The 24,461-nt window shown below is 48.7% G+C and overlaps 2 protein-coding genes, 1 long non-coding RNA gene and 1 pseudogene across 3 annotated transcripts in view; 3 read left to right on the top strand and 1 right to left on the bottom strand.

The window, feature by feature from the left end:
• Positions 1 to 826: 826 nt before the first annotated feature.
• Positions 827 to 6,238, top strand: LOC144128004 (uncharacterized). The gene is made up of 2 exons (XM_077661049.1): positions 827 to 1,113; positions 4,174 to 6,238. The coding sequence occupies exons 1-2, from the start codon at positions 1,035 to 1,037 to the stop codon at positions 6,087 to 6,089; spliced, it is 1,995 nt and encodes a 664-aa protein (XP_077517175.1). The 5' UTR covers positions 827 to 1,034; the 3' UTR covers positions 6,090 to 6,238.
• Positions 6,239 to 9,070: 2,832 nt separating this feature from the next.
• On the top strand, positions 9,071 to 11,833 carry LOC144129535 (uncharacterized). The gene is made up of 3 exons (XM_077663686.1): positions 9,071 to 9,191; positions 11,000 to 11,126; positions 11,273 to 11,833. Exons 1-3 carry the CDS (start codon positions 9,071 to 9,073, stop codon positions 11,586 to 11,588), a joined length of 564 nt encoding a protein of 187 aa, XP_077519812.1. The 3' UTR covers positions 11,589 to 11,833.
• Positions 11,834 to 15,327: 3,494 nt separating this feature from the next.
• Positions 15,328 to 24,461, top strand: part of LOC144128002 (uncharacterized) — a 28,610-nt gene continuing 19,476 nt past the window's right edge. The window contains exons 1-3 of the long non-coding RNA XR_013313655.1: positions 15,328 to 15,463; positions 23,346 to 23,526; positions 23,622 to 23,740. This is a non-coding gene — a long non-coding RNA (uncharacterized LOC144128002). The remainder of the gene's footprint in view (positions 15,464 to 23,345; positions 23,527 to 23,621; positions 23,741 to 24,461) is intronic.
• LOC144127657 (uncharacterized) lies at positions 16,269 to 17,520 on the bottom strand (annotated as a pseudogene).

The raw sequence follows: 24,461 nt of genomic DNA, 5'->3' as shown, positions 1-24,461 counted from the left end.
CAGGCTTCGTTCCCACTCGTGATCCGCGGCCGGAGCGCCTCGCGCGGTCGGGGTCCGAGCGGCGCTCGCTGTATTTCAATCAGCACCGGACCGCTGCCCACTGGCTGCTTACTAGTGTTGTTCACTCGACGCGTCACGACTTGCGAGCAGCGGCAACGAAACTGGCCGCGTGACTGGAGAGTGGCCACTTCCCAATACGCGCCGTACGTCTTAGCGGGCAGGGATCGATTGTTCTGCTTCCACGAGAAGAACAAAAGTAAAGAAAAACCATAAAACTTAAAGACACGAAGACACAGTGCAGCTTAGGAAAGGGAGCAAGAGCACTCTGGAGTCCCGAATGCACTGTCCAAAGGTTTACGCTGTCCGCACTACAATAGCGTCCCACCCACTTACCGCGGGGCGATAGCGGCGCACGTAAGACTGAAGCAAAGCCGCAATAAAAATGCGATGCCCAGGTATTCTCAGTCAAACGGTGATACCCCGTGGTGCATCTAATTGCCTCAACGTCCGCCAGTTTATAACCTATAGCGCCAGGGGGTCTGCTTGCCCCCGCCATCCCGGCCCGCTACTCGAATATTGAGCACTCAAACTCACGGCTCGTGCATGGTTCCAGAGTGCTGCACGGAACTGAAGGCTGCCTTTCTCAGAGGCCGCTGCTCTCGCCCACCCCTCGCCGTGTGCCTAACAGCAGGTTGCAGCGCAGGCTTGGCTTGTCAGCTTTGTTCGCGCTTCCCCCCCCCCCCCCCCCCCTCCCCCAGCAATCCACTTCGGCCAAGCTGCTTACGTGCCGGGTCGTAAATCGAGCTGCCTCCTCAAAAACAAGGCGCCGACCGGACAGCCGCTACGTAGTCCGGTGGATGCTGATTGAGCTTGGCAGGAGACGCTGCTGCCTGCGCTTCCCGATTCCATGACACGCCGCCCGGACGCCCAGTGAGACCTCTTGGAACGGCCGCTGCAGGACACGGAGCTGCGAGACCTTGTCGCCCACGGAAGCCCGCATCAGGCACGCGGAGGTTTCCGGACGCTTCGACAGCATGGCGACGTCTGTACGTCCGCTGGCCCTGCTCGCGGTGTTGGTGATCGGTGTCAGCTGGGACCGCCAGACGTACGCCAGTGAGTATCTCGTATGTGTCGCGCCGCTTTTCATCCCGGAAGTTTTTGTGAGAGGGAGATTTTTTTCTCTGTGTGCAGAGGGATAAGAAAATGATGTTTGTGGCTGATGCATAAAATGCAGGTGTTGGGCAAAGCGCGCCTTCTTATGCAAGCGAAAGAAAACGCCTCAGGTCAGGCGTCTGTTCGCGACCAGTGCCATCTGCCAGGACGATTTTTTCAGGAGAGGTGTGCAAGCCTTCGACCTTCGTTAACAATGGGTATATAACAACGCAACCCATAGGTATCAAGGTGTATAATCTTTTTTAATCACTACCTTAATCAAGACGATGGCTAATTGATTCGATGTCCTTCCACAGACTCTAGTTTTCCTGGCCGGTTCCTGCATTCTCGAAGTCATTTACTTCGGAAGCCATTGGGACACAAGCACGACTAAGGGGGCACAATGTTCAGATGCACAATACTCGCAATACATAGCCTGGTGACTGCGGATAAATAATAATAATAATAATAATTGTTTTTTGGGAGGGAAAGGAAATGGCGCAGTATCTCTCTCATATATCGTTGGACACCTGAACCGCGCCATAAGGGAAGGGATGAAGGAGGGAGTGAAAGAAGAAAGAGAAATAGGTGCCGATGTGGAGGGCTCCGGCATAATTTCGACCACCTGGGGATTTTTAACGTGCACTGACATCGCACAGCACACGGGCGCCGTAGCGTATTTCCTCCATAAAAACGCAGCCGCCGCGGTCGGGTTCGAACCAGGGAACTCCGGATCAGTAGTCGAGCGCCCTAATCACTGAGCCACCGCGGCGGGGTGCGGATAAAAGTCATGGTGCTGAATTCGAGCGACGAGACCAAACGAAAACACGCAACATGCTGCTTCTCTACTGTGATGCTCAAGACATCATCACTTTTCAAGACCTGCTGAGAGTCAAGGCGCGATACAAGATAACAGCCCCGCCCAATCATTTGTTCCACTGGTGACACGAACAAGGGAGAAGAAAAATTAAGATATAAAATTTTTCCACCAGCTGCAAAATTTTTGTAAGTTCATCTTCTGCAACATTCTGCTAGCTGTCGGACTAGCGCAATCGCAGATATCACCGCAGAAATTAAGCGAGGAGTGGAAAAGTGTACGAACAACAACTCTACATTTTTCCTCGACCTATGGTATTGCCCGTCTACTCCGTCCCTCCTCACTGCTGGAACATCAAGCAGAGTCTTGCCTTCTTCCACGTTATGCAGTCCGCAGAAACAGTGAAACGCGTAATCATAAGTGTTTTGCGTGCGAGCATAGGTGGCACTGCGTCCTCTAAATGATCGAACCATGTTCATAAAGTGTCCTTAGGACTTTAAGTTACGTGTTAAGCAGCGGCTCACCTTACAATTTCCGCAGAATCGTTTATTATTTATTTATGAAACAAGATAGGAATAGCACTAAATAGGTGACCCAGCAGCATAACTCTAGTGGACGAATTACACATATATTTCCGCTGTGTGAAGCCACCGCGGTGACTCAGTGGATATGGCTCTCGGCTGCTGACCCGAAAGACGCGGGTTCGATGCCGGCCTCGGCGGTCGTATTTCGATGGAGGCGAAATGCTAGAGGCCCGTGAAATGTGCGATGTCAGGGCACGTTAAAAATTGTCAGGTGGTCGAAATTACCTGGAGCGTTTCACTACAGCGTCCCTCACAGCCCGAGTCGCTTTGGAACGTTTACTCCATAAAACCAAACCAAACCTTAAGCTGTGTATTATTGCGGCCGCGTGTAAGGAAGTCTGAAAGTTTTCTTTGCAATAACCTTTTTCGGCTTCTGGGGACGAAAACAGCTGTTAGAATCGAAACGAAAAAGTTTAAAATCCAGTAGATGCCGCAAATGGAATGTTTTCGGTTGTCTACTCCAGCTTCTACTCCCCACGCGGCATCATCCTTGTGAGCAAAATGCAGTACGATGTGCGTCACTGTGCCACCTGTGCGGGGCTGAGTGAGCCCCGCTCGTGCGCGCTGTTGTGCAGAATTGATTCTAACCTCTTGTGGTTAGAATGCAAAACGACCGGAAAACTTGCTCTTCGTGAGAAATAGGACGTGGTGTTATGCATGTCTATCATCTCCGAATTTTGCTCATCGCAGAATTTCAATTCCAGGATGGTCATCGCTGTATTCCGCAGACGGCGAATGTTGACCACAACTAATATAAACTTTGTAGGCTTGGTAAAATATTTGAAGCTTTATGCACACAAGGCCAGCTACTTCTTTTTCTGAAAACAAGAATTGACGGCGCTGCTTCAGCACATACCAAATACTGTCCATACTCTGATTCTAGTGTCACAAACGTGAGGAGCAAAAAGACATACGCCCACGAGGTATATCGCTCGCGTACGTCCTTTGTCCGTTTCGCGGGGCGACTTGCCATGTGGCATAAATGGGCCTAAACTGCGGCTACAATATAAATCGTGGCACCAGTAGCGAGGCGGCCTTAATGGTGGGCACAGGACACGAACGAAAAGGCTCAATGTGCGCGGTTTTTCGTACGTGCCTCCCATCGTTGTGCAGCGGCTCATAGACCTTTTCAGAGCGATTCACAGAATTACCTTTGCCCTCCTGCAGGATAGCCAGTCTGAATACGCCTAGTTAAGCCCTCTGCGGGCCCTTTCTTATGTCTATCTCCATGCATGTGTGTTTATATTTCCCAAGAAGGAATACACCGCGTCGTTGGTCTACAATACCTACTTGTTTATTCTTGTTTTCATTGTTTACATCCCATTCAACCACTTTGAACATAGTGGTAACCCATGCAGGAACGAAAGCTAAGGAGAGGCCCTCGCTACCCGAGTTGTATGATAAAAAATGTACTGGAAGTCACGCACCATAGTAGCATTGGGCGCAGCGACCTCGTCTGCTTCATTCTCTTATCTGCGCATGCGCAAATGCGCTGAGATGGCGGCTAACTATAGGGGGAGCCCTCTAGGCCGTCTTCAAAAATGTGATGTAACTGCCTCTCCTTAATTCTTTCCTTCCTCCACGGTGGTCACCACTCGCTCTGGTTTGGCTTTTACGCAGGCGGCCAGTTCGTCAAAGGAGGAGGAGTCAAGGGTTCCGTGAAAGGCGGCAGCGGGAAAGGAAGCTCCCTGCTCCACAATGAGGAGCTCGGCGGTGGCTTCGCAGGTAGCGGAGGTACCAAGGGCTTCTCCTCGGTGAAAGGGTTTTTGGGTGGCACCAAGGGCGGAGCGGCCATGACCAAAGGCGGTCTTACATCTCTCGGCACCAAAGGCAGACTTGGGTCCCAGTCCCTAGAGAGCAGCATGGCAGGGAAGAGCTTTATGGCGAAACAGGCCCTGACCTCCGGTTTCAAAGGCATGCAGGCTTCAGCAAGCAGCCAACAGGCGAAAGGTTTTGTCAAAGGTGGCCTCGGCCTGAGCGCCCAACAAAGCCAACAGTTTACTGATTTAAAAGGCGGCAAAGGAAGCAGCACGTTCAATGGAGCCGCGGAAAGCCAGTGGAGTAAAGGATTCGTTAAAGGCGCTTCACAGGGCAATTCGAAACAGATCCAACAAAACCTTGGATTAAAGGGCACTAAAGGAGGCCGAGAACTTTGGAGTGGAGGGTTGACCAAAGGAAGTTCTTCGGCCAGCATTAAGCAAATGCAGCATTCAACTGAGCAGAGTGGTGCTAAAGGAAGTGGCGGCTTCAAAAAAGGCTCGGGAAGTCAGTGGGGAAGCAAAGGATTTGCGAAGGGCAGCAACTTTGGTAGCGCTGAGCAAAGCCAGCAGCTAGTCAGCTTCCAAAATGGTGGTACCAGCCTGAAAGGAGGCCAGCAAAGCCGTTTTGCTAAAAGTCCGTCTTTCAACAGCTTCCAAGACAAACAGCAGGCTTCCGGAACTAAGGGTTTCAAAGGTGGGAGCGCCAGCAGGTTCCTAGAACGAGAAACAAGCCAGGAGTCGAGGCGAAGGACCAGCAGTGGGGCCTTCGGTCTAGGAGGCGACACGCAGCAGTCTTGGATGCAGAAAACCTTGACGAAAGGCGGCGCCGGGGTCGCCTTCAAGAGCCACGCCTCCCGTTTCAGCAGCATGTCCGGTGGCGTGCAACACACGCAGCATTCTAGCCTGAAGCATTTGGCGCATCAGTCGCATCAGACTCACCAGGCTCACTTCTCCTCTTTCAAGGCGGCAGGAATCATGAAAGCCGTTCGCTTCCAGCATCAACCGGTTCAACAGATAGGCTTCGCGCAGAAATCGTTCAGCGGCCGTCGGTGGGGAAGCAAGCGCGGTTTCGGCACCTCCGGGCAATCATTCAGCAGTAAGTTTCAGCAGACCGGTGGCAACGGCTTACTGCAAAAACAGCGGCAAGTTCTGAGCTCGGGCCAGCAGAGGACGGCATCGTTCCAAGGCGCCAGTGGCAGCGATCCGTCGCAGCAGTTCCAGCTGGGAACTGGCCAAAGCCAGCAAAGAACTCTGCTACCGCAGCGTGGCAGTGATGGACAGCGGAGCAGCGTCGGTAGCGCGCTAACAGGCCAACAGAAGCGCGTAGGCCAAATGAGCCAAAGCACCTTTATGTCCCGCATCAGCAATATTCGGGAGGCAAGCCAGGAGGCAGTTGGCCAGCAAAGCCAGTCTGCATCTTTATTGAAAAGTGAGAAGTCGCTCATGGGACAGCTGAAGTCGCCGTCACAATCCATCCTCGCCAACGCTCAGTTGTCCCAGCAGAGGTCTTCGGTTCAAGCCAGCCAAGCTTCCGCCGTTGGAGCATTGAGTGGGCAGCTTTCCGGCAACCGTGCTTCCTCTCAGCAGTCAGCCGCCATTCCCGGCTTAAACTCCGCCGCGCTTTCGCAGCAGAAAGCCTCTCAGCAGCTGCAGCAAACAAAGGGGGCGGCTTTGAAAACCGCCTTTTCGCTGGGCTCATTAAACTCTGCGTCACAGCAGAAGTCGGCGAACGGATTCCTTCAACAGCAACAGCAGCAGCAGCAGCAGCAGCACTAACAGTAATGCCCATTATACGGGTGACGAACACAAACGAATGCGATCATTTTCTAGGCTGTTCGAGTGCGCCTCTCTACACCTTCTCCCCCACACCTCGTATCATAGAGGCTACCTTATTTAGAAATAAACTCCTGTTTTCAAATGTGCAATAGAGACTACAGTATGTACGTATATTTGTAAATACCTTATGCTAGCAGGCACACTGTCGCAGTTAAAAAAAGAATGTACAATAAAAGATGCCGTAACTTACCTTATTTATCTTAGAGTACCTATTAGGTATATATACGGAAAAATACTTACACTCTAATAACAATAAACCCCCAAAACCCACTAAATGGTGGTGCACACAGGATGCTATACCCATTATTTTTTCCGTATTTTACATTAACACGGTCTCTTACACTCATGCGTGATGGAGTAAATGATGTTACTGAAAACTGAGTTGAAATGTTTTATGCGCCCTAACATGAATGCGCCTAATGTGAGTAGCAAGAGAGTAAGTTCTCCTCTAGAACACTCCCGTTCACAGATTGTAGTGCGCTAGAGGACCGCTCACTCCATTTTTTTACTCCTTTCTGTTTACAGCGCACGGCAGAGCGCTATGGCCACTTTTCGTTAGCGTCACGGCGAAGAAATAAATGGCACTGGGCGGATCCAGGCGACGGAAAACATCGTGTTATCGACGTCGCAGCTCGGAGCCGATTCATTTGAGCTGACCAGGGCCGTGCTAATATTCAGAATTTTCGAATACTGAGTCCAATATCTTCTCAATTAGTTCGTCGAACGGATCAAGTCGTGAAGTTCAAATTTATTCGAAACGAATAGAAAATGTTCTCACAATTTCTAATACAGTTGCAAAGACTGTCATGAGTTTCGAATAAGGTAAGCCGTAGTTGTCTTTGGTTACTATTTCAAAAACAGGGCGCACTCCGGCGCTGCACGGCATACTGCATGCGCGATCGGTTTGCGCCGTGCGGGATGCAGCATTCAGCGCCGCGACGCCACCCATTCATGTTTTGTTTTGTATTGTACTGTATTTTATTGTATTGTAATGTATTGTATTATATTCTACTACACTGTGTTGTATTGTATTGTATTGGGATTTATGGCGCATAAGCAACTCAGACCATCATGCGCCAAGCGCATGGTATAATTTCTTTCGAAAACTGGGCGTTCTCAGCGGCAGTTTTTGTCCGGACAAGGAGCCCATGGAGCCCAACAAATCAAATAAAGACCTCAGCGTTCTTCTCAGGCCTGAGAAAAGGGGTGAGGTGCATGACGGAATGCGTCAAAGCATACGGTAAGAATTTTTAGAAGTTATACTTTGTGTGATTTTGCATACTTACTTTAATTTCCTGCAACTGTCTTTTCTCCTTCGTCTTTTTCTTCCCCCATCACTTGCCCGCGTGCAGAGTAGCAAACCGGCTATTTTTCTGGCTAACCTCCCTGCCTTTCCTCCTCCTCCTCCTATAGTTTGTGTGATATTATAGTTTCTTAAGATCGCTGCTTCTTTCAGGCGGCGATCATAATGCTCATATACGACCTTCACGTTTGGACGACGCGGCAGGGCTCAGCCAGATTTATCTAACCCTGTTTTGATGTCGACGCCAACGCCCAAGCATACGCCAACGAAGAGGCTTACAACTACGGTGAACTGGACACAGTCACTAGACCATATGAAGCAATATTGGAACTCCCAAGAGACCTCAGGATGACCTATCCCCTCACCACAAAGACCTCAGTAGAAAGTCGGTTGCCTGGAGACAACTGCAAAATAATACATGCCCCAATGCGAGTCTACTCAGCAAAATCTATCCGACAACATATAAAAACAAATGCTTGCTATGCAGGGAACACCCAACGCTTTAACCACGTCACACGGGCCTCTCAAAAAGCACAGGCAGCGCCAGTAAACAGCACACCAACACCAAAGCAGTGACTGGCTGCGCTGTCCTCCTCGATGCCTTAAGAACAGCTCAAGGTGATCGAAAGAGCTCGCAAGACGGCAGACGCCACTGAGGCCCTCGTCTGAGGGCCCCACTTTCACCGAGAGAATCCCTTCGCGACAATAAAGTTCTTCACTCACACTCACTCGGAGACCATGGTTCATGTGTAGCACTCGCCCCTTTCAGGATGTGGCACAAGTTTGTTTTCCGCATGCAGGACATGCGGGGTTCGATCCTAAGTGCCGCCTAGTACCCAGTGGTGTAAAAATGGGTACAAGTTTTCCCGTGGCCTAGTGCTCGGCTTACTTGGGGTGAAATGCTTGGGAAATAAGTCTTGAACCCCAGTTTCCGTAGACAAAAACACCATGTGTCATTGTGCCACGCTTTGGCCAAAGCTGCCCTCGCGCCATGAAAATTCATGTCATCGACAATTTTTATATTGTCGTCATGAGTATAGCAAATATACATCTAATGTGGTTGTTAAAGTTCATATGTATTGACTTTGTGTCGCGTACCCCCTTGTAAAGATCAACATTGCGCCTTTAGACAGCTGTAGTGGTTATTCCATAAGTTATAGCACCGTACCGAAACGCCGCCGATAGCACTTCTTTTTGGCAAGGCTAAAAGTTCTGTAAGAATGCTCACTACTTGTGCGAATATCCGTAAAAATATTCGATTTGGTTTCGCAAATATACTGTTGTCAATCCTCGCAATAACGAAACAGTTTATGACGAAATAATGAATATAACGAAGGAATAGCGATTCCGCTTAGAGGAAGGCCACGTATTTTATCTCATTTTTACGAAGTAAACTTTTCGTAGAACAGGGTATAATGAACCACAAATGAATCCTCTCTCCAAGCGACCCTGCCGATGCGATGTAGCTAACTGCAGTTCTCCCGCTCTCCAACCTCCTCACTGCACAAGGCCAACTGTGGTGGTGATGGTGAAAACTGTTTAGCGAAGGCCGAAAAGAAAAGAAAATTATGATGCAGTCGCTCCGTGAGTGGCCTTCTGGCTGCTGGCTGTGGCCTCCATGTCATGCCTGGCGGCGACTTCCGTATATAGCTCCGAGTTGGCCACTGCAGCCTCCAACAGCTGCGAACTGTTTAGGTGCTATGAAGCGGGGGAGAAAGTGCCGTACATGAACGAAGAATGTGAGCATAGTCTGCTCGGGGATGGCTGCAGAGCGTGCATTTGGGTGGGAAGGCACCGATGTGAATAAGGGCAAGACGGGCAGGAGAGAGGAAAGTGTGGGCCTGTAAATGTCACCACATGCTTTATTGGAGCCTAGAGAGGGAATTGTGAGGGGGAGGGAGAAATAGTGGGAGGCTGCGGTGATTAAGGGTGATGTCGTGGAAGGTGGTCAGGAGGTGAGGTCACGCGTGTCCATCCGAGTGGAGGGGGCCAGCTCAGTCTATCATCTCAGAAGAGTCTCTCAGAGTAGTTGGATAGGACGAGAAGGGGAGGAGGAGTGTTCAAGGATGCTGAGCGCAGAGGAAAAGCTTAGACCCTTTGCAAAGTTGCAGACTTTTGTCCTGGAGTCGCTGAATAACGAACTGGTCCGGGGTAGCAGAAATGGCCAGGACAATGGCTGTTTCCTCTGCGGCAGTGGAAGGGAGAGCAGGGATGATGCAGTAGTCCTGCCGTCCTGGACCAAATGATGTAGTCATGTTTTATAACTATCAGTTTGGATCAGTGTACCGCTGTAACCAGAAAGGCGGTGGTGTCGCTCTTTATGTAAAGAAAGATATAACATTCGCCGTCGTACCAAAAGACACGGTAGTCACAGATAATTATGAACTGCTCATAATTAAGAACACTGCCTTTACAATAGGTGTGCTATATCGCCCAACTTCTGGATCCTTACAAAACTTATATATGTTCTTTGAAGACCTGTGTGAGAACCTTATGTGCCTAAAGAGCCCAGTTGTCATAATAGGAGACTTCAGTATTAATCTGCTGTTAGCAGACTATTCACCTTGCAAATTAGTGCAGATTGCACAGTCTGCTGGCCTGGGTGACGTGTTCAATGTGGCTAACCGTATAACCGCAAATAGCGAGTCACTAATTGATTTGTGCTTTACCAGCAGTACATATCATGACTCTCGAGCCGGAGTTCTAAAGACGGGAATTAGCGACTACTTGCCAGTGTTCTGTTTAGTTCCGATTAATAACAAAGTTCCTGAAAAAGATTTTCTCCGGCGGCATGTCAATGATCATAGCATACTTGAATTATGTAGTCTGCTGACAGGTACAGAATGGAACGATGTTATAAACTCTGAAAATGCAAATGAGGCATATGATTTCTCTGACAAAATAACTAACTTATATTACAAAGCTTTTCCTATCAAGCCAGTAAGAAAATATCGAAAAGCCAGATAATCATGGATCAGGAAAAATATCTTTTTATGGAAAAATTATTATACAAGAACTCTTTTCGGTGTTTCGGACCTGCTTAGTGATGTCTGTTGCGCTAGGGCTGTTCTTACTCCCGATGCTTGGACCGCTGTATCAGCGATCATTTTCCATCGCGATTGAAAGTCGGACCTCGGTCGAGGGCTCGTTCACAATCGGAAGTGCCCACGCGAAGGGTTAGAAGAAAATCGTTGCGGATACTGCGATCTACGCAATCATTACGACAGTGTGCGATCGCTGCAGAGTGAAAGTTTATCACTGGTCCGTACCGCATATAGGTACGGCCTGGAAGAAAACCATGGAGACAACCATTGACAATAGTCAATGCTTTGTAAACAAAAAATTATTTTACGTCAGCTCGCTTCCGCAAGGGATTGAAGCTAGTTAAACAGAATTTTTCATGGACGATATGTTAACATGCTTGCCTGCAAACATATATATAAATAACTGTCATCAGCGAGTTTATTTTTCTTGTATATTTTTCTACTGCGATATATTTCTCTTTGCCGTTTTATGACTGCAACAATCTTTACACTCTGTACGCAAGCCCAGACTAATACGCCACGGAGCGGACTAAATTACGGGAGCTACTGCTGTGTTTCATGGTGCGGGAACAACGGGCGAAGACAAAGGAAGCCGGGGACGAAGCTCTTATGGATTCCTCGTGACAGCATGTGATTGACGCCTTTTATGTGTACTTTAAAGAAAATATAAAGCAGTGCTGCCAATCTCTTGTTAGAACCGGCTACTATGCGCATGTTTTTTTAGTCAGCCATTGAAGCGAATAATTACAGGTTATAATGCGTCATAATTCTTCCAGGTCGAAGGCTTGGATCGAGTGTGCCAAGAGGGGCGACCTCTTCGAAAAGTCGCCGACCCAGCTGTACGCCACGTACCGGAAGTACCGCATCCATTTCACCGCAGATGACTTCATGGACACCGGGATGACTTCGCTGAAGAAGGCGGCTGTTCCTACTATTCAGCCTACAGGATACTCGGATTGTCAGCTCGCTGAAGGTAATTTTCAGTGTGCGCTTGTGTATTTCAATGCTAGACAAAACCGCCAGGGCAATGAAGCTTTCACTTGTCTTTTTCTAGCTACGATTTATGATTACCACAGGACCCACTCGATGTAATCCCAGCGATTAAAACGTACATTTCTCAATAAAATATATAGAATTCGCCTTTTCTGGCATGTATGTACGTTTCATCAATAGAAACTTAGACAACATTCGCTTCGAGGAATCAGTGTCTGGCAGACAGCTGGATAAATTTAAAGTCTGATGTCTTAATGTTACTCATCGTTGCCAATAGAAAGTTCGTCTACATATATCCGTCACTAAGTTCATTATTGCGCCGATCATTCATTACATCCTTCCTTCCCTTTGCTAGTTTCGATAATTTGTAAAGATATAGGCTTAATTCTGTGCATGTAGTTCAATCCTTGTAGAAAGTTGTATTTCTTTATTGTTCTAGAAGGCAACTGCAGCCTTTTTCAGAGACAATTTACATTGGTTGCCATTTGTCCATATTTGTCTAGTTTTTGAACAAGAGCGTGCAGCACGAATGTAGATTTTTTTGCGTGGTGGCCACACCTTGACCAAAAAATCGCAATAATCGCCTTTTACGAAGAGTGCGAGCTTACTATTGTGTTACAATGATGTATTGAATATGTTGTGCTTGTATTTCTGAACAGCCTATGAACCTATCGCTTAAAGCTGCCGATGTGCAGGAATCGAGCCACTATACGCGCCTTTTTAATCCCTTATTTAAGTCTAGCTGTTGACTAGTCCTGTTGTGTTGTTCGCACGGGTGATGTTTTGGATGACAAACACGCAGAGCTTATGTGCAGTATTTTTTTTTTCTGTGACATGGTGCCACCGGCTTTACCAAGCTTCTTTCTTGTTGCTCTTCGTATTATGATGTATTTCATAAAATGTGTGTGATCCAGTATTCTTTTCTGTACAGTTCAAATTGTAAATAAGAAAAAATAAACTCTGTGTGAAACCACTCTCTTCCCTGTCGGCAACTGAAAGAGGCGGCTCAATGACGGCGCAAAATTAAATAACAGCTCTTATTGCATTATACAAACCTGCATGAACTAATTCAGCTTGCGTTAGACGATCAGTGCTCGCGTGGGTGACAGCGTATTGAAAAATGTCTCCGTAGCGTCGCTCTATTGGAATTTCTGCATTACGCAAAGTTTTCGATACAAATGTATATTGAGGTCGGGAAAGGAGGATAACAACTTTGGTTCATCCGCGGCCATGAAAACAACTGACAGCACAATTCCAGGTCGAGAACACTTTACTATAGTAATGTTCGCATTGCGCGGTCGTGCGCACACTTGTCTTGAGCGCTGAAACCGCGAGCTGCTTTTATGACAATCACCGCTGCCTGGTGGGCCCAACACGGCCTTTAAAGACGAGGAGTTGATCGTATTTAAATACGTTCCACAGTAATGCGCATGCGCGACAGCATCAGGTTTCAAGCCCTAGGACTCTCTTGAATGACAAAAGTGTTCTCTGCGCGGTGGGTCATTTGAGCGCTCCAAACAGGTTTGTGGACGAGTGTATAAGTATCAAAATGTGGGAACAGCAGGACAATGCTACTGTGCCGGCAGTGATCTCAAGACCAAGTAGTAGATTACAACGCGGAGATGTGTACCCTACTCGCTTCCCTTAAGAGGGCAGGAGCGCGCGCCACACTGTTCACTTCAAGACACGGGAAAGCCAATCATATAAGAAGGAGGCTTCGCGCCTCCTCCAAAAATTTCATGTGGACTGATCTCGACTTGTGGTAGTGACAGCAGCAGCGGCTAACTATCGTGGGCGATTGTGTGCGTGGCGACGTTGATCTGCCAGGCCATGGATCTGAAGATCAATAGTCCGCAGAATGATTGCAAGGCCAATCCTGTCAGTAACTTACAACAACCTCATCTCAACTCACTCAACCAAGCAGTCGAAACCACCTCCACGCCTGCGCTGGACAAAAAGCGGCTCGCCGCCTTGCATGAGCTTGGCAGCAGTGAATCAGAATTGAGATTTAGCATAGCGCGATTTGCAACCACGTTGAGGCCAGCCAATTGACTCCTTGACCCAACCAGCCGGCGGCTCATCACCACTCAAACGAGAAGGCGGCTGCCCGGAAGTGAGGCACATGTGCAAATGGCAGCCGCTGAAAGATCCTACTCTCTAGGGGGCACTTCCCGGCCACAAGTACTACAACCTGCCGACCGTGTCAGAAAGTATCGTTGTTTGCGAATGTGTCGATCCTTCAAGGAGAACTTTTAAATTGGTGCTACACGGGTATTAACAAAACTGCGCCATTCCGTAATACGGTCACTGGTGGCGGAAAACAAGCTTGCCGCATTCAGTGTCACACAAACAGTAGCTGCAAAACCAGTAATGTGATTCAACTTAGCTGTGAAACTTCAGCGCGCTTCCCTAGAGAATTTTAGGAGCAAGCAAACTGAATTAGCACCTAGAGAGCCCAAGAAAAACGAAGTAGCAGGCTCAGAACGGAAACTTGCTAGGCTGCGTTTTCGCAGCTCACGAAAACGCACTAACGCGCTCCTTTCAGTTTTAGCATCACGCACAATCTATTCTGTTTCAAGATTTGTAAGCTTTTATGCAGTGTGTATAAAATATTTTTTTCTTGAAAGCTGAATGCATGGATGGTGTTATGCGTGTGGGTAATTACGCCAGAAACTTAAATTTTTGAGCATATAGTCCTGCCTTCCATACTTGAACTAGAATTACTTGAAATTGGTTGTAGGATGCATTCCTAACTGACTGCAGCAGCAACTACAGGCATGAAGAGCTGTGTAATTATTTGTTTAAAAACTTTTAAATAGTTTCACAGATATTCTGGAATAAGAAAGAGTGCGTTAATTTAGAAAAATAATGCTTAATATTTCAAGTCATCATGTTGAAATACATGAGTTCTGAAAATTTTCAAAATACCACGCAGTAAGCAACAATTTCTAGCTTCAAGAGAACTCTTTAAAAGAGATTGCGGATTCAAAACAAAACCGTGCACTTATAGGAACAAAAAGCACGGAATTGTAGGCATGGAATTGTATAGGTTTACGTCTCGAACAGCACATAAAGTACGAAACACACCGTACTGGAGGGCTATGGCCAATATACACTAACTGAGCTTCTTTAGTGAGCGCTGCCATCGCACAATACACGGCTGCATTTTGCTTTCACCTCCTCTGAAATGCGGCAACCACGGCCTGGACTTCAACCGCCTTTCCTACGTACTATGCTTTTCAGTAAGTGTTGGAGTAATTGCTAATCTTCATCATCATCATTAGTTCTGATTACTCCCTCTGCAGGGTGAAGGCCTCTCCCGTGTCTCTCCAATTAACCCTTTCCTTTGCCACCTGCGGCGACCATATCCCCGCAAACTTCTTAATTTAATTCGCCCACCTAGCTTTCTGCCACCCCCTTCTATGCTTGCCTTCTCTTGGAATCCACTCCGTTACCCTTGAGGTCCATCGGTTATCTTGCCTTCGCCTCACATGGCCTGCCCAAGACCATCTCTTCGTCTTGATTTCGTCTATGATGTCTTTAACCCGAGTTTGTCCTCTCACCCACTCCGCCCGCTTCGAAATGTTGGTCGCATGTGACCCAGATGTTTCGCTTGTTATTACATCAACCTGTACACGGTGTGTTCTTGACACGGTTTGCATGCAGCATACATTTGTAAACATTGTAAACACTTTAGTGTCTATTAAAAGGCACATGCGTCAGCTACATCAATCCTGTCCTGCACTAAAACCCAAGAAAGAGGCTATTTTCAACCCCCCCACGAGCCTACTCCCTCACGTGCCTCGCATAACAGGACGACGAAGGTGAAGAACGCTAAAGTGCGCGTTATATTCTTTAGTCACTGAGTTGCAAGCTTCATATATCCCGAGGGAAGTTGATAACAAGCATTTCTCAAGGACTTGTGGTTGCCACCCCGTGCTCCGAAAGGAAAGAAGGACAGCCGCGGAGAACCGGTAAGCTTGGTGCGTCTTTTCAGGGACAGATCAACAGGGGACGTGGACGAACCATTGCCCCCTGCAGCGACCGATGTCATTGTTACAGAACTGATTGGACCGTGATTGTCGAAAAAACTGTTTCTTTCTGTTAGGCACGCCAGCCTCTGGTGACGATGAATTTTCAGTAATGGTGACAGTTTGAATGTGCATGTCTGTTAGCTCATGCATTTTGTTCTTGGACAAACGGCTGTTAGTTTAACCTATAGTTCTGAAAAATGTCGAAGATATTATGTGCAGAAATTAGCGAGTTCTGAGTTAAAGGCCGAGTAATTCTGCTTATATAGTTTTAATGTTTCTTGGCATTTTAGGTTGTGCGAGTTGCCATCAAAATGTGAATTGGCTTACTGAGTGGTTAATGAGTCCTGCTAAATGATGAATTGGCGAAACATTGTCAGAATGAAAGTAGGGCAAGGCCAAGTATGAGGAATGATCACTTTGTCTTGTGGGGTTAGATACAAGCTGCAATAAGACAAACGTCAGACGAGTGTTGACTAAGTCGCTCTCGATGTTACCTTTGGATGAGGTGGAAGCGAGTTCGGACGAAATTATTCCGGGGAAGTTAAAATCGCCAAAAAGAAGGATGTCAGTATGTGCCTGCGTGAAAAAAATTGCCGGCGATTACGTTACTTCCTAGCGCCAAATTTGAGCGCAGCTGTCTCAGCTTTTCGATAGATTGAGGCAAAGAATTCGAGCAAGACATGTATGCACACTTACAGACAACTTGTTATTTTTCACACATATTCCTTATTCAAGAAACATTCCACTAACAGTTCTTGATTGTCATGAAGGAAGCTTTGCGGTTGGAGAGATAGATGGAATATATGCTCGACTTGCTGCACCCATGCCTGGTTCCCTTAGATGAAGTTTATGCAAGCACTCGTATTTCTCGAGGTTGTTACAGCCGTGGGAGGCATTACGAGCCAGACGAACGGGATGTTCTCTCGCATAAGTGTTAAGAAATTCCTGTTTGTCTTTATATCTACATTAAACTCCCCCACTACTAACATTGGTGTGGATCGATGGGCGGTTAATGCGAGTCGCAGGAAATGCACGACGTCTTTGGTGAGCGCGGTAGGGGAGAAGTAGACAGCCACTACCAGCAAGCCGTTGGCCAACTCTGTGGCCTAGTTCGGCCTTGGGTTCACCATCTTCATCTGACGTGCCAAATATTTCGGTCGGTGTTGCAGAGGTAAATATGAATTTCGATCGGTATTGCATAGAGACCCGTGCGCAAGTAGATAGCCACTCCCGCCGCTCTGTTGTGGCCCCTGCGAGTGCCACAGCAGTAGTGGTAATCTATGATTTCGTGAAGCTCTTCGGTCTTTGCAAGGCAAAGTATAGAGGCATGCCGCAGAATGTGATCTTGATGTACGTCCTTAGAATGTGTGCCAAGGGCGCGTACGTTAAGCGCGGAAATCAACAAGTAGCGCGGCTGTTCACTCATGGCGAGGCATTTGGCGGTGATGGTGTCAAGTTTCTGGGACTGCAACCGACGAAATTCATCGGCTGGCTTTCTGTCCGGATTGGGTTTTTCGTGGTCGAAAGTGAAGTCGTTGTTAACATTGGTCAGGTAGAGCCCGTTGATGTCTGTAGCGCGACTCAGTGCCACGTATAACAACTTTTGTGGATTATTCTTGGCGTAGGAGTACACGACTTCATTGTAGGTGCCACGCTGGGATTTATGAATGATGATGGCACTTGCCTGCACAACGGGAAGCTGGCACCATCTCACCAATACCTTCGTCTTCTTATGGATAACGCAATTGACCGTGCGCCTTTCAATCGGTATCCCAGTTCGGTTGAATGTTTCGGTTGACCTTCCATAACTGGTGGTATTTTGCGGCCGCCACGGTTCTGATCGCAAATTCGCAGCAAAACTCCCCGAACTGCAACGATGTCCGTTGCGGTTTCCCATAGGTGTCCTTTTCGATGTATTGCAGTGTTCCCACCGATCCATTAACAAGGCCATCGGAAACATCCACGTTGAGGGTGATCATGTAAGGCTTAACGCAGCATTATATCTACTGGCAAATTTCCTAGTTCGGCCTTGGGTAGCGTTTCCACCTTGCGCATTGCCTCTCTTTCCTCTTGCGTAGAGCTACACCCAACGATTGTATCATTTTGCCGTGCATGCTACAGCATTATCCTCGGCTCCTATGGCCTTTGTTGAGTTATAGTAATCGGACTCCTTGTTGTAGTAGAACAAGCGTATGCCACCGGGGCAAGAAGCTTCTGCTTCCTGCTGCGGGACGAACCGACTCTCGATCAGTGCGATTTCCTTGGGGTCTGATTCGACACATCTTCAATTTTCGAACGCAACGTGGAGAACCCGAGATTCTTTTCTCGTACCACCTTCATGAGTGGTACGCAATCGCAATCGCATAGCGAGATGGTGTCATGCGATTTCTATGTTAAACACATCGTCTGTTTTGACGCGCTTGAACACCTCAGCTGCACGAACGGGGGGAAGCTGACGCAGGTCCCCACAGAGAATGACATCCAAACTTCCGAAGGGCTACAGATATTTACAGGTGATGGAGCGGAGGCGCGAGTCGATTCTTTGAAGTATGTCAGCAAACATCTTGCTAACTTCTTCGATAATCACGCATCTGACACTCCTGAAAGCATAGCTCACGGTGTTCAACTCGTCCCTGAGTCCGCTGTCTGTCTTGAGGCTAAGCTTGAACGCTGCGTGCACAGTTACTCCGCTTAGAGCCACCGCCGCCTTTCCTGTTGCAGCGCAGGCCACATTTGCGGTTAGATTGTATGAACCAGCGGGGTTGTAGACGTCAATGATCAGGCGCAGTACAAATGTTTCGCCGCATTCAGCCACTCCCGTGAAGAATATTTGCAGTGGTGGAGAGTCCGGAGTTGTTAGTCGGTGTACGACCTCTCGGACGATCTCGTACTGCTCTTCATTTGTCTTTCGCATGGTGTCCAGGTACTGATCTCTGCTCATGACATCTTGGCGCGTGCATACTGCGGGGCATTGCTTAAACGGGGCATTGGACTCGACTGCACCAACGTCTATGAGATCAGAGTTGGCTTTCTTCATGGCTGCCGGGTGCACTCTCACATCAGAAATCTCAGAAGCCGTAACTCGTTTCTCTTCATAGGGTCGTATGAGAGAATTACAAAACTCATAGAGTTCTTCAATATTTACATCAGTCTGGTAGTGTGCTGTGTGCTCCCGAAAGACGTCACTGTTTTCCTCGTATACCCGCTCGAAACAGTTTTGGTCTAAGACGTCTACCTCCTTATGTAACAGTAAGAAGTGTAGGACATGTTCTCTCTTGAAGTTAACTGGATCGTCGATGGAGTAACCTCGGTAGCGAAGTATCACTCGCTGAAATCCCTTCTGCCAGGTGTACATGTTGTAGTCTGTGGCGAACTCTGCCAGAGTGACAGCTTCCAATTCTGGTGCGTGGTCTTCGTAGCGCTCGATCATAGTCGTTTTCCAAACGTCTATGCTAGATTGGTCCAAGCATTCCTCCTCCATTTTGAGCGTTTGACTTCCGGATGCGCGTCCTTCCCTCAGGCCAGGCAGTGTTTACAAAGACACTTATGCGACTCGTCTCCTGCATGTCTTGTTTGAGGAAACATCAGGCGGCCTCCTGTGCTGAGAGCTCGGTCGCATTGAGCATCTTCACGCCCAGATGTCTCAGCGCCTGCGAGTAATCCATGTCCCCCTTCTGGTTTACAATTTCTTGCACTGCATGGTTCAGATTGTACATACCTTGTTTGGCCTTATTTACATATTCTACCACGTAGGCGGCACACGCGTACGTGTCGAGCACGATCTGAAGATCCATGTTTGAGTCTAGAACGGATGCCACCAATGGGTAAAAGTAAGGAGGGTCTTCTCCTGGCTGCTCTCGGCGGCGGCGATGAGCCTCAGATTCGGCGGCGCGAACGGCAGGGTATTCTCGGAGGCGACGCCTAGCCTCTGCTTGAGCGTCGCTTACTCCTGGCTGCTCTCGGCGGCGGCGATGAGCCTCCGCTTCGGCGGCGCGAACGGCAGGGTATTCTCGGAGGCGACGCCTAGCCTCTGCTTGAGCGTCGCTTACTCCTGGCTGCTCTCGGCGGCGGCGATGAGCCTCCGCTTCGGCGGCGAGAACGGCAGGGTCTTCTCGGAGGCGACGCCTAGCCTCTGCTTCAGCGTCGCTTACTCCTGGCTGCTCTCGGCGGCGGCGATGAGCCTCCGCTTCGGCGGCGCGAACGGCAATGTATTCTCGGAGGCGACGCCTAGCCTCTGCTTCAGCGTCGCTTACTCCTGGCTGCTCTCGGCGGCGGCGATGAGCCTCCGCTTCGGCGGCGCGAACGGCAGGGTATTCTCGGAGGCGACGCCTAGCCTCTGCTTGAGCGTCGCTTACTCCTGGCTGCTCTCGGCGGCGGCGATGAGCCTCCGCTTCGGCGGCGCGAACGGCAGGGTATTCTCGGAGGCGACGCCTAGCCTCTGCTTCAGCGTCGCTTACTCCTGGCTGCTCTCGGCGGCGGCGATGAGCCTCCGCTTCGGCGGCGAGAACGGCAGGGTCTTCTCGGAGGCGACGCCTAGCTTCTGCTTCAGCGTCGCTTACTCCTGGCTGCTCTCGGCGGCGGCGATGAGCCTCCGCTTCGGCGGCGCGAACGGCAGGGTATTCTCGGAGGCGACGCCTAGCTTCTGCTTCAGCGTCGCTTACTCCTGGCTGCTCTCGGCGGCGACGATGAGCCTCCGCTTCGGCGGCGTGAACGGCAGGGTCTTCTCGCAGGCAACGCCTAGCTTCTGCTTCAGCGTCGCTGAAGCTGTGATCCTCAGTCTGGGGCTCCAGCGGCTTCTGCTGTCCGCTTCGCCCAGTCGATCAGCCGCAACTGCTCTTCAAGGTTCGGGCTGGTAAATGCAGCCTCCCAATGCTCAGCAGTATGTTTGTGGTTAATCGGGCAGCACTCGTTTTGGGTAATGCCCATGTTGTTTGTGATTTATTACTGGGCATTTATTACTGCACACAGCTGGGTGGATTTCGTGTAGGAGACATAGGTGTCGGTAGATGTCTCCATGTTACCGCCTGTTCCTTTGTAAGTTTCCTGTGCGGTGTCGGGTGGGTTCGTCTAGCCTGTCTGTAGTGTTCGAGTATTGCACCACACTGCATGGGAGCCGTTTTCACCCTTTCGGCCCGTACTCAATACGCTCGGTAGACGTGCGCTCGAGCATTGTCGTTTGCCTTCAGATTTCCCTGAACCAACTCGTGTCGTGGTCTTCATTCACATCAGTGTGACGTTCCGGAGGCTCTTTCCTTTCTTCTTCAGTGTTTGGCTTGCAATGGTTGAGATTCTGTCCTCGCTGCTTCCTCTACACACGTCTTGCGAGTCAGTCACAATTTTTTTGCATCTAGTTTTCTGTTTTGAGTGTTACGGCTGGGACAGCTGCCCTCTCTTCTGCCTTGAGACTGCTATATTGGCTCTCACCGATACACTGCTGATATGTCTAATCCGTGATGTCTACTATGCTAATGATTGCTGTGGCGTAATCTTGATGCATTGCTGGGTCTGTATATCACGTTTGGTGCCTTCGCATTTCTGAGAGACAGGGCTGCTATTGTTGGTATCGAAGACATAAGAAAAAATCGGTTAAATACACTCAACAACAGTCCTATTCAACACCTGCATGGCATGGCTTCCATGGCTACTCAAACAGATGCCAAATGCCAGGCATGCAATATACGCTGATGACATTAGTCTGGATTACCGAAGGATCTCTAGGGGAGAAGCAGGAAGCAGTGAAGGATGCGAGTGTGTTTAGCGGGCTAGAAAGAAACCGGTAATGTCGAGGGGGAGGGGAAGATATTAAAAGCTAATGAATACGGAAGGGTAAAAAGCACGGCACTGAATAAACAATATTTAAACAGGGAATAAACACAGAATTTCGGACATAGCTCACGTTGTGCTAATTTGCCGCGGACTTGGGGCGGCCCGGAAACGACAACTTGCAGGCAGGTTTACCACCCCAGCCAGCCACCAGACTCAAGAATTTGCACCCATGCGCCTCCGCACCGGGCCTTGTTGGCGTTTATAGCCGGCACAGGCCTGCGTATGTTCATTTGCTCAAATAAAAAAAAGTGAGTGATGGTTAGCTATTAATACCCATCACTCACGTATTGGTATCCGCCTCCTCACACATTAGTCCTACCGCATCAAAAAAATTGCAGTTGGGGAATGCGGAAATCTGCTCACAGTGAGCTATGGACGACTTTAGCCGTGTTTCAGTTATATACGATAACGTTGCACTGAGTAGTATGCACAAGATTATCGAGGATGCCAAGCGTATGTAGTATGCTTCGAATATTGGCATAAAGGAGGGACACGGAGGTGAGGTTTGCGCCAGCGGGAGATGTATGGAAGAGCTATAGATTGCGAGAAATGGCTTTGGTTCAAGTATGGTGAAAAGTTGATGGTTTATGGGGGTTTAACGTCCCAAAACGACTCAGGCTATATACAAGGGACGCCGTAGGGAGTGGCTCCGCAAATTTCGACCACCTGGGGTTCATTAACATGCACTGACATCACACAGTACACGGGCCTCTAGAATTTCGTCTTCATCGAAATTCGACCGCCGCGGCCGGAATCGAACCCGCGGCTTTCGGGTCAGCAGCCGAGTGCCACAACCACTGAACCACCGCGGCGGCTATATGGTATGGTGAAAAATGTAAATAGCGCTGTCAGTATGGGGTTCATCATTTCATTGCTTCAATTTTTGCAAATGAAAATCCTAAATTCGACACTATGTTTTCAGACAAGGAGGTTGGCTTCTGAGTAATGTTCAGATATTTGGAGTCAGTGTTTTTTTGTCTTTTTACCAGAAGAAAGAACCTATTCCCTATTTTATAATGAGCATATTTAAATATTATTGGCGTAACTTTGTTTTATAACTTTCCAAATCTGTTGGTTCTTTCGATGTCCTGAAGATAAATATGGACGTTGAGGTTCTCATTAAAAAATTTAGGCAAACATTTCAGATCTAGCATATATTTCATTATTTGCATCTTTAAGGACAAATAACAGTAAATTGCGTCTCCCTGATCTGACATAAGATTCAACGATCTTGGAAACTATTTTTACTATTGCAGCCATAGCTACACTACGCCACTTCTTCGAGACTTCAGCGTGGCCACCCCTGGTCACGTGGTTGGTCACATGGCCAGCCACGTGATTGGTTACGTGCTGCAAAGCAGCTGCTCCTGCGGTGGTGCGGCGCGCCGGCGAAACCGAGGTGCAACAGCTGTCGCGTGCGCCGTGTCAAGTGGGACGAAGATGAAGAAGGAACGCCCAGCGAAACAGAGCGGCGAAAGACTTACTTTGCAATTCAACTGAGCGAGTTTCACCCTGACAGATGTTTATCGCGTCACTCCAGATTTAACCAGAGCTAAACCATAGCCATTTTTTCACCCGCTTTACGTCCCACAAGCACCCAACCTTCGCCGACCTCATTTTATATTGTCGCAAAGGATGCACAACCTTGTTAAATTTTGGCCAGCCTATCTCTGGTGTGTTCTAGAGCTTTGTCATTGTGTCTTTTTAACCGGCTGACAGCGAATAGTGCTTGTTTACCTGGCACAAGGAACAGGCAACGCAGGTCACTGCTGCTGTACTGTCGCGCCTAATTAACGTGATGCCCGGTGGTGCGGCCCTTATGTGCCACGTGCGTGTTGATGGCGTGGTTGTTAAATCGATTATCAGCGCTGGGCTGAGAAAATGGTCGGCCAAGAGCGCGCAGGGGTAGTGCTCAGGCCGGTAGCACAGTCGACGGCGGTCCGAGTACGCGGCCAGGTTGACGATGCGGCAAAACGAGGACATTGGACTTGTGCAGGTGGCTCAGCCGAAAACAGACCAATGAGAATGCATAACCGGGCGGTGGCATCCACAGGACTTGCAAGAGGCGACGGTGGAAGTGCCAAACCCCACACGTCTTCGTTGATGGGGGAGCCAACGCAGTACTGGAGTGGGATTAGCACAAGCGCCATGGCCTCCACAACGAAATGGCGAAGCAGGTGAGCTGGAGTAGGCATTGCTGCTGTGCTGTCGAGGCCAGTCATGTACATATTGCAGGACCCCTGGAACTTACATAAAACAATGCTTCTCTCAGTATTTTCAGCCGTGAAGGACGCTCGGCCACACATCTCCTAGCGGGCATTTTATGCGTCATCCTATTTTCCACGTTGGCTGGTGTCCTTCTTCTATCTGCGACCGGTCACCTGGATGCGAGTAAGGAATCACTTGATTTTCCTAACATTTCTGTTGAATGAGACCTATTTGCCGGAAGCCCCGTTCTCTTCCGAACGTCTGCATCCTGACGCAGTGACTACTTTCGAGTTCTGGCAATGCTTTACAGTTATGTTGCTTGTGCTATACGAAATATATCGAAAATTTTGTTCAAACAGTACTGCGTGCATTGTCGACAGGACTTTTATTTAAACTGACCTTGCTCAGAAGCGGCATAAGACGAGTAGGCTCCCGCGCCATGAAGGTATCAGGTAGGAGACATGGTCCACAATGATTGTTTTTCAAGTTCATTACTTTGCCCCCGTTCGATTATTGCTGCCTGTGACGATACTGTTAATAGCTACCAAATACGCTGTGTTGTCTTCATTACTGGAGATATGGCTGACCAATCGTAAACTCTAAATAAAACAAATAAGAGATAAAGAACAAAGTAGTAGTACAAAACATGACTGCAGTCTGCACAGTTGTGTGAAGCGCACAGCGGTATAAACAAATTCCACACTTGTCTCTTTCTTATGGCTGATACTTACGGTCATCATAGCCTAATAGTGTAACCGACTTTTGTACGTGGGTGAAGGAGGGGGAGTGGGGGGCACAGCTGTCTCACAGTCCCACACTCGAGCTCGTCTGCTTCGTGAACTGTCATTTCAGGCTACTCCCTAAGCATTCCCATGGGCGGACGCAGAAGATTCGGTAGCACTAA

This window comes from Amblyomma americanum, chromosome 4 (genome assembly GCF_052857255.1).
Source record: "Amblyomma americanum isolate KBUSLIRL-KWMA chromosome 4, ASM5285725v1, whole genome shotgun sequence".
Classification (NCBI taxonomy): Eukaryota; Metazoa; Arthropoda; class Arachnida; order Ixodida; family Ixodidae; genus Amblyomma; species Amblyomma americanum.
Note: the sequence above shows the minus strand (reverse complement) of the source record. Positions and strands in the feature narration are given on the sequence as shown.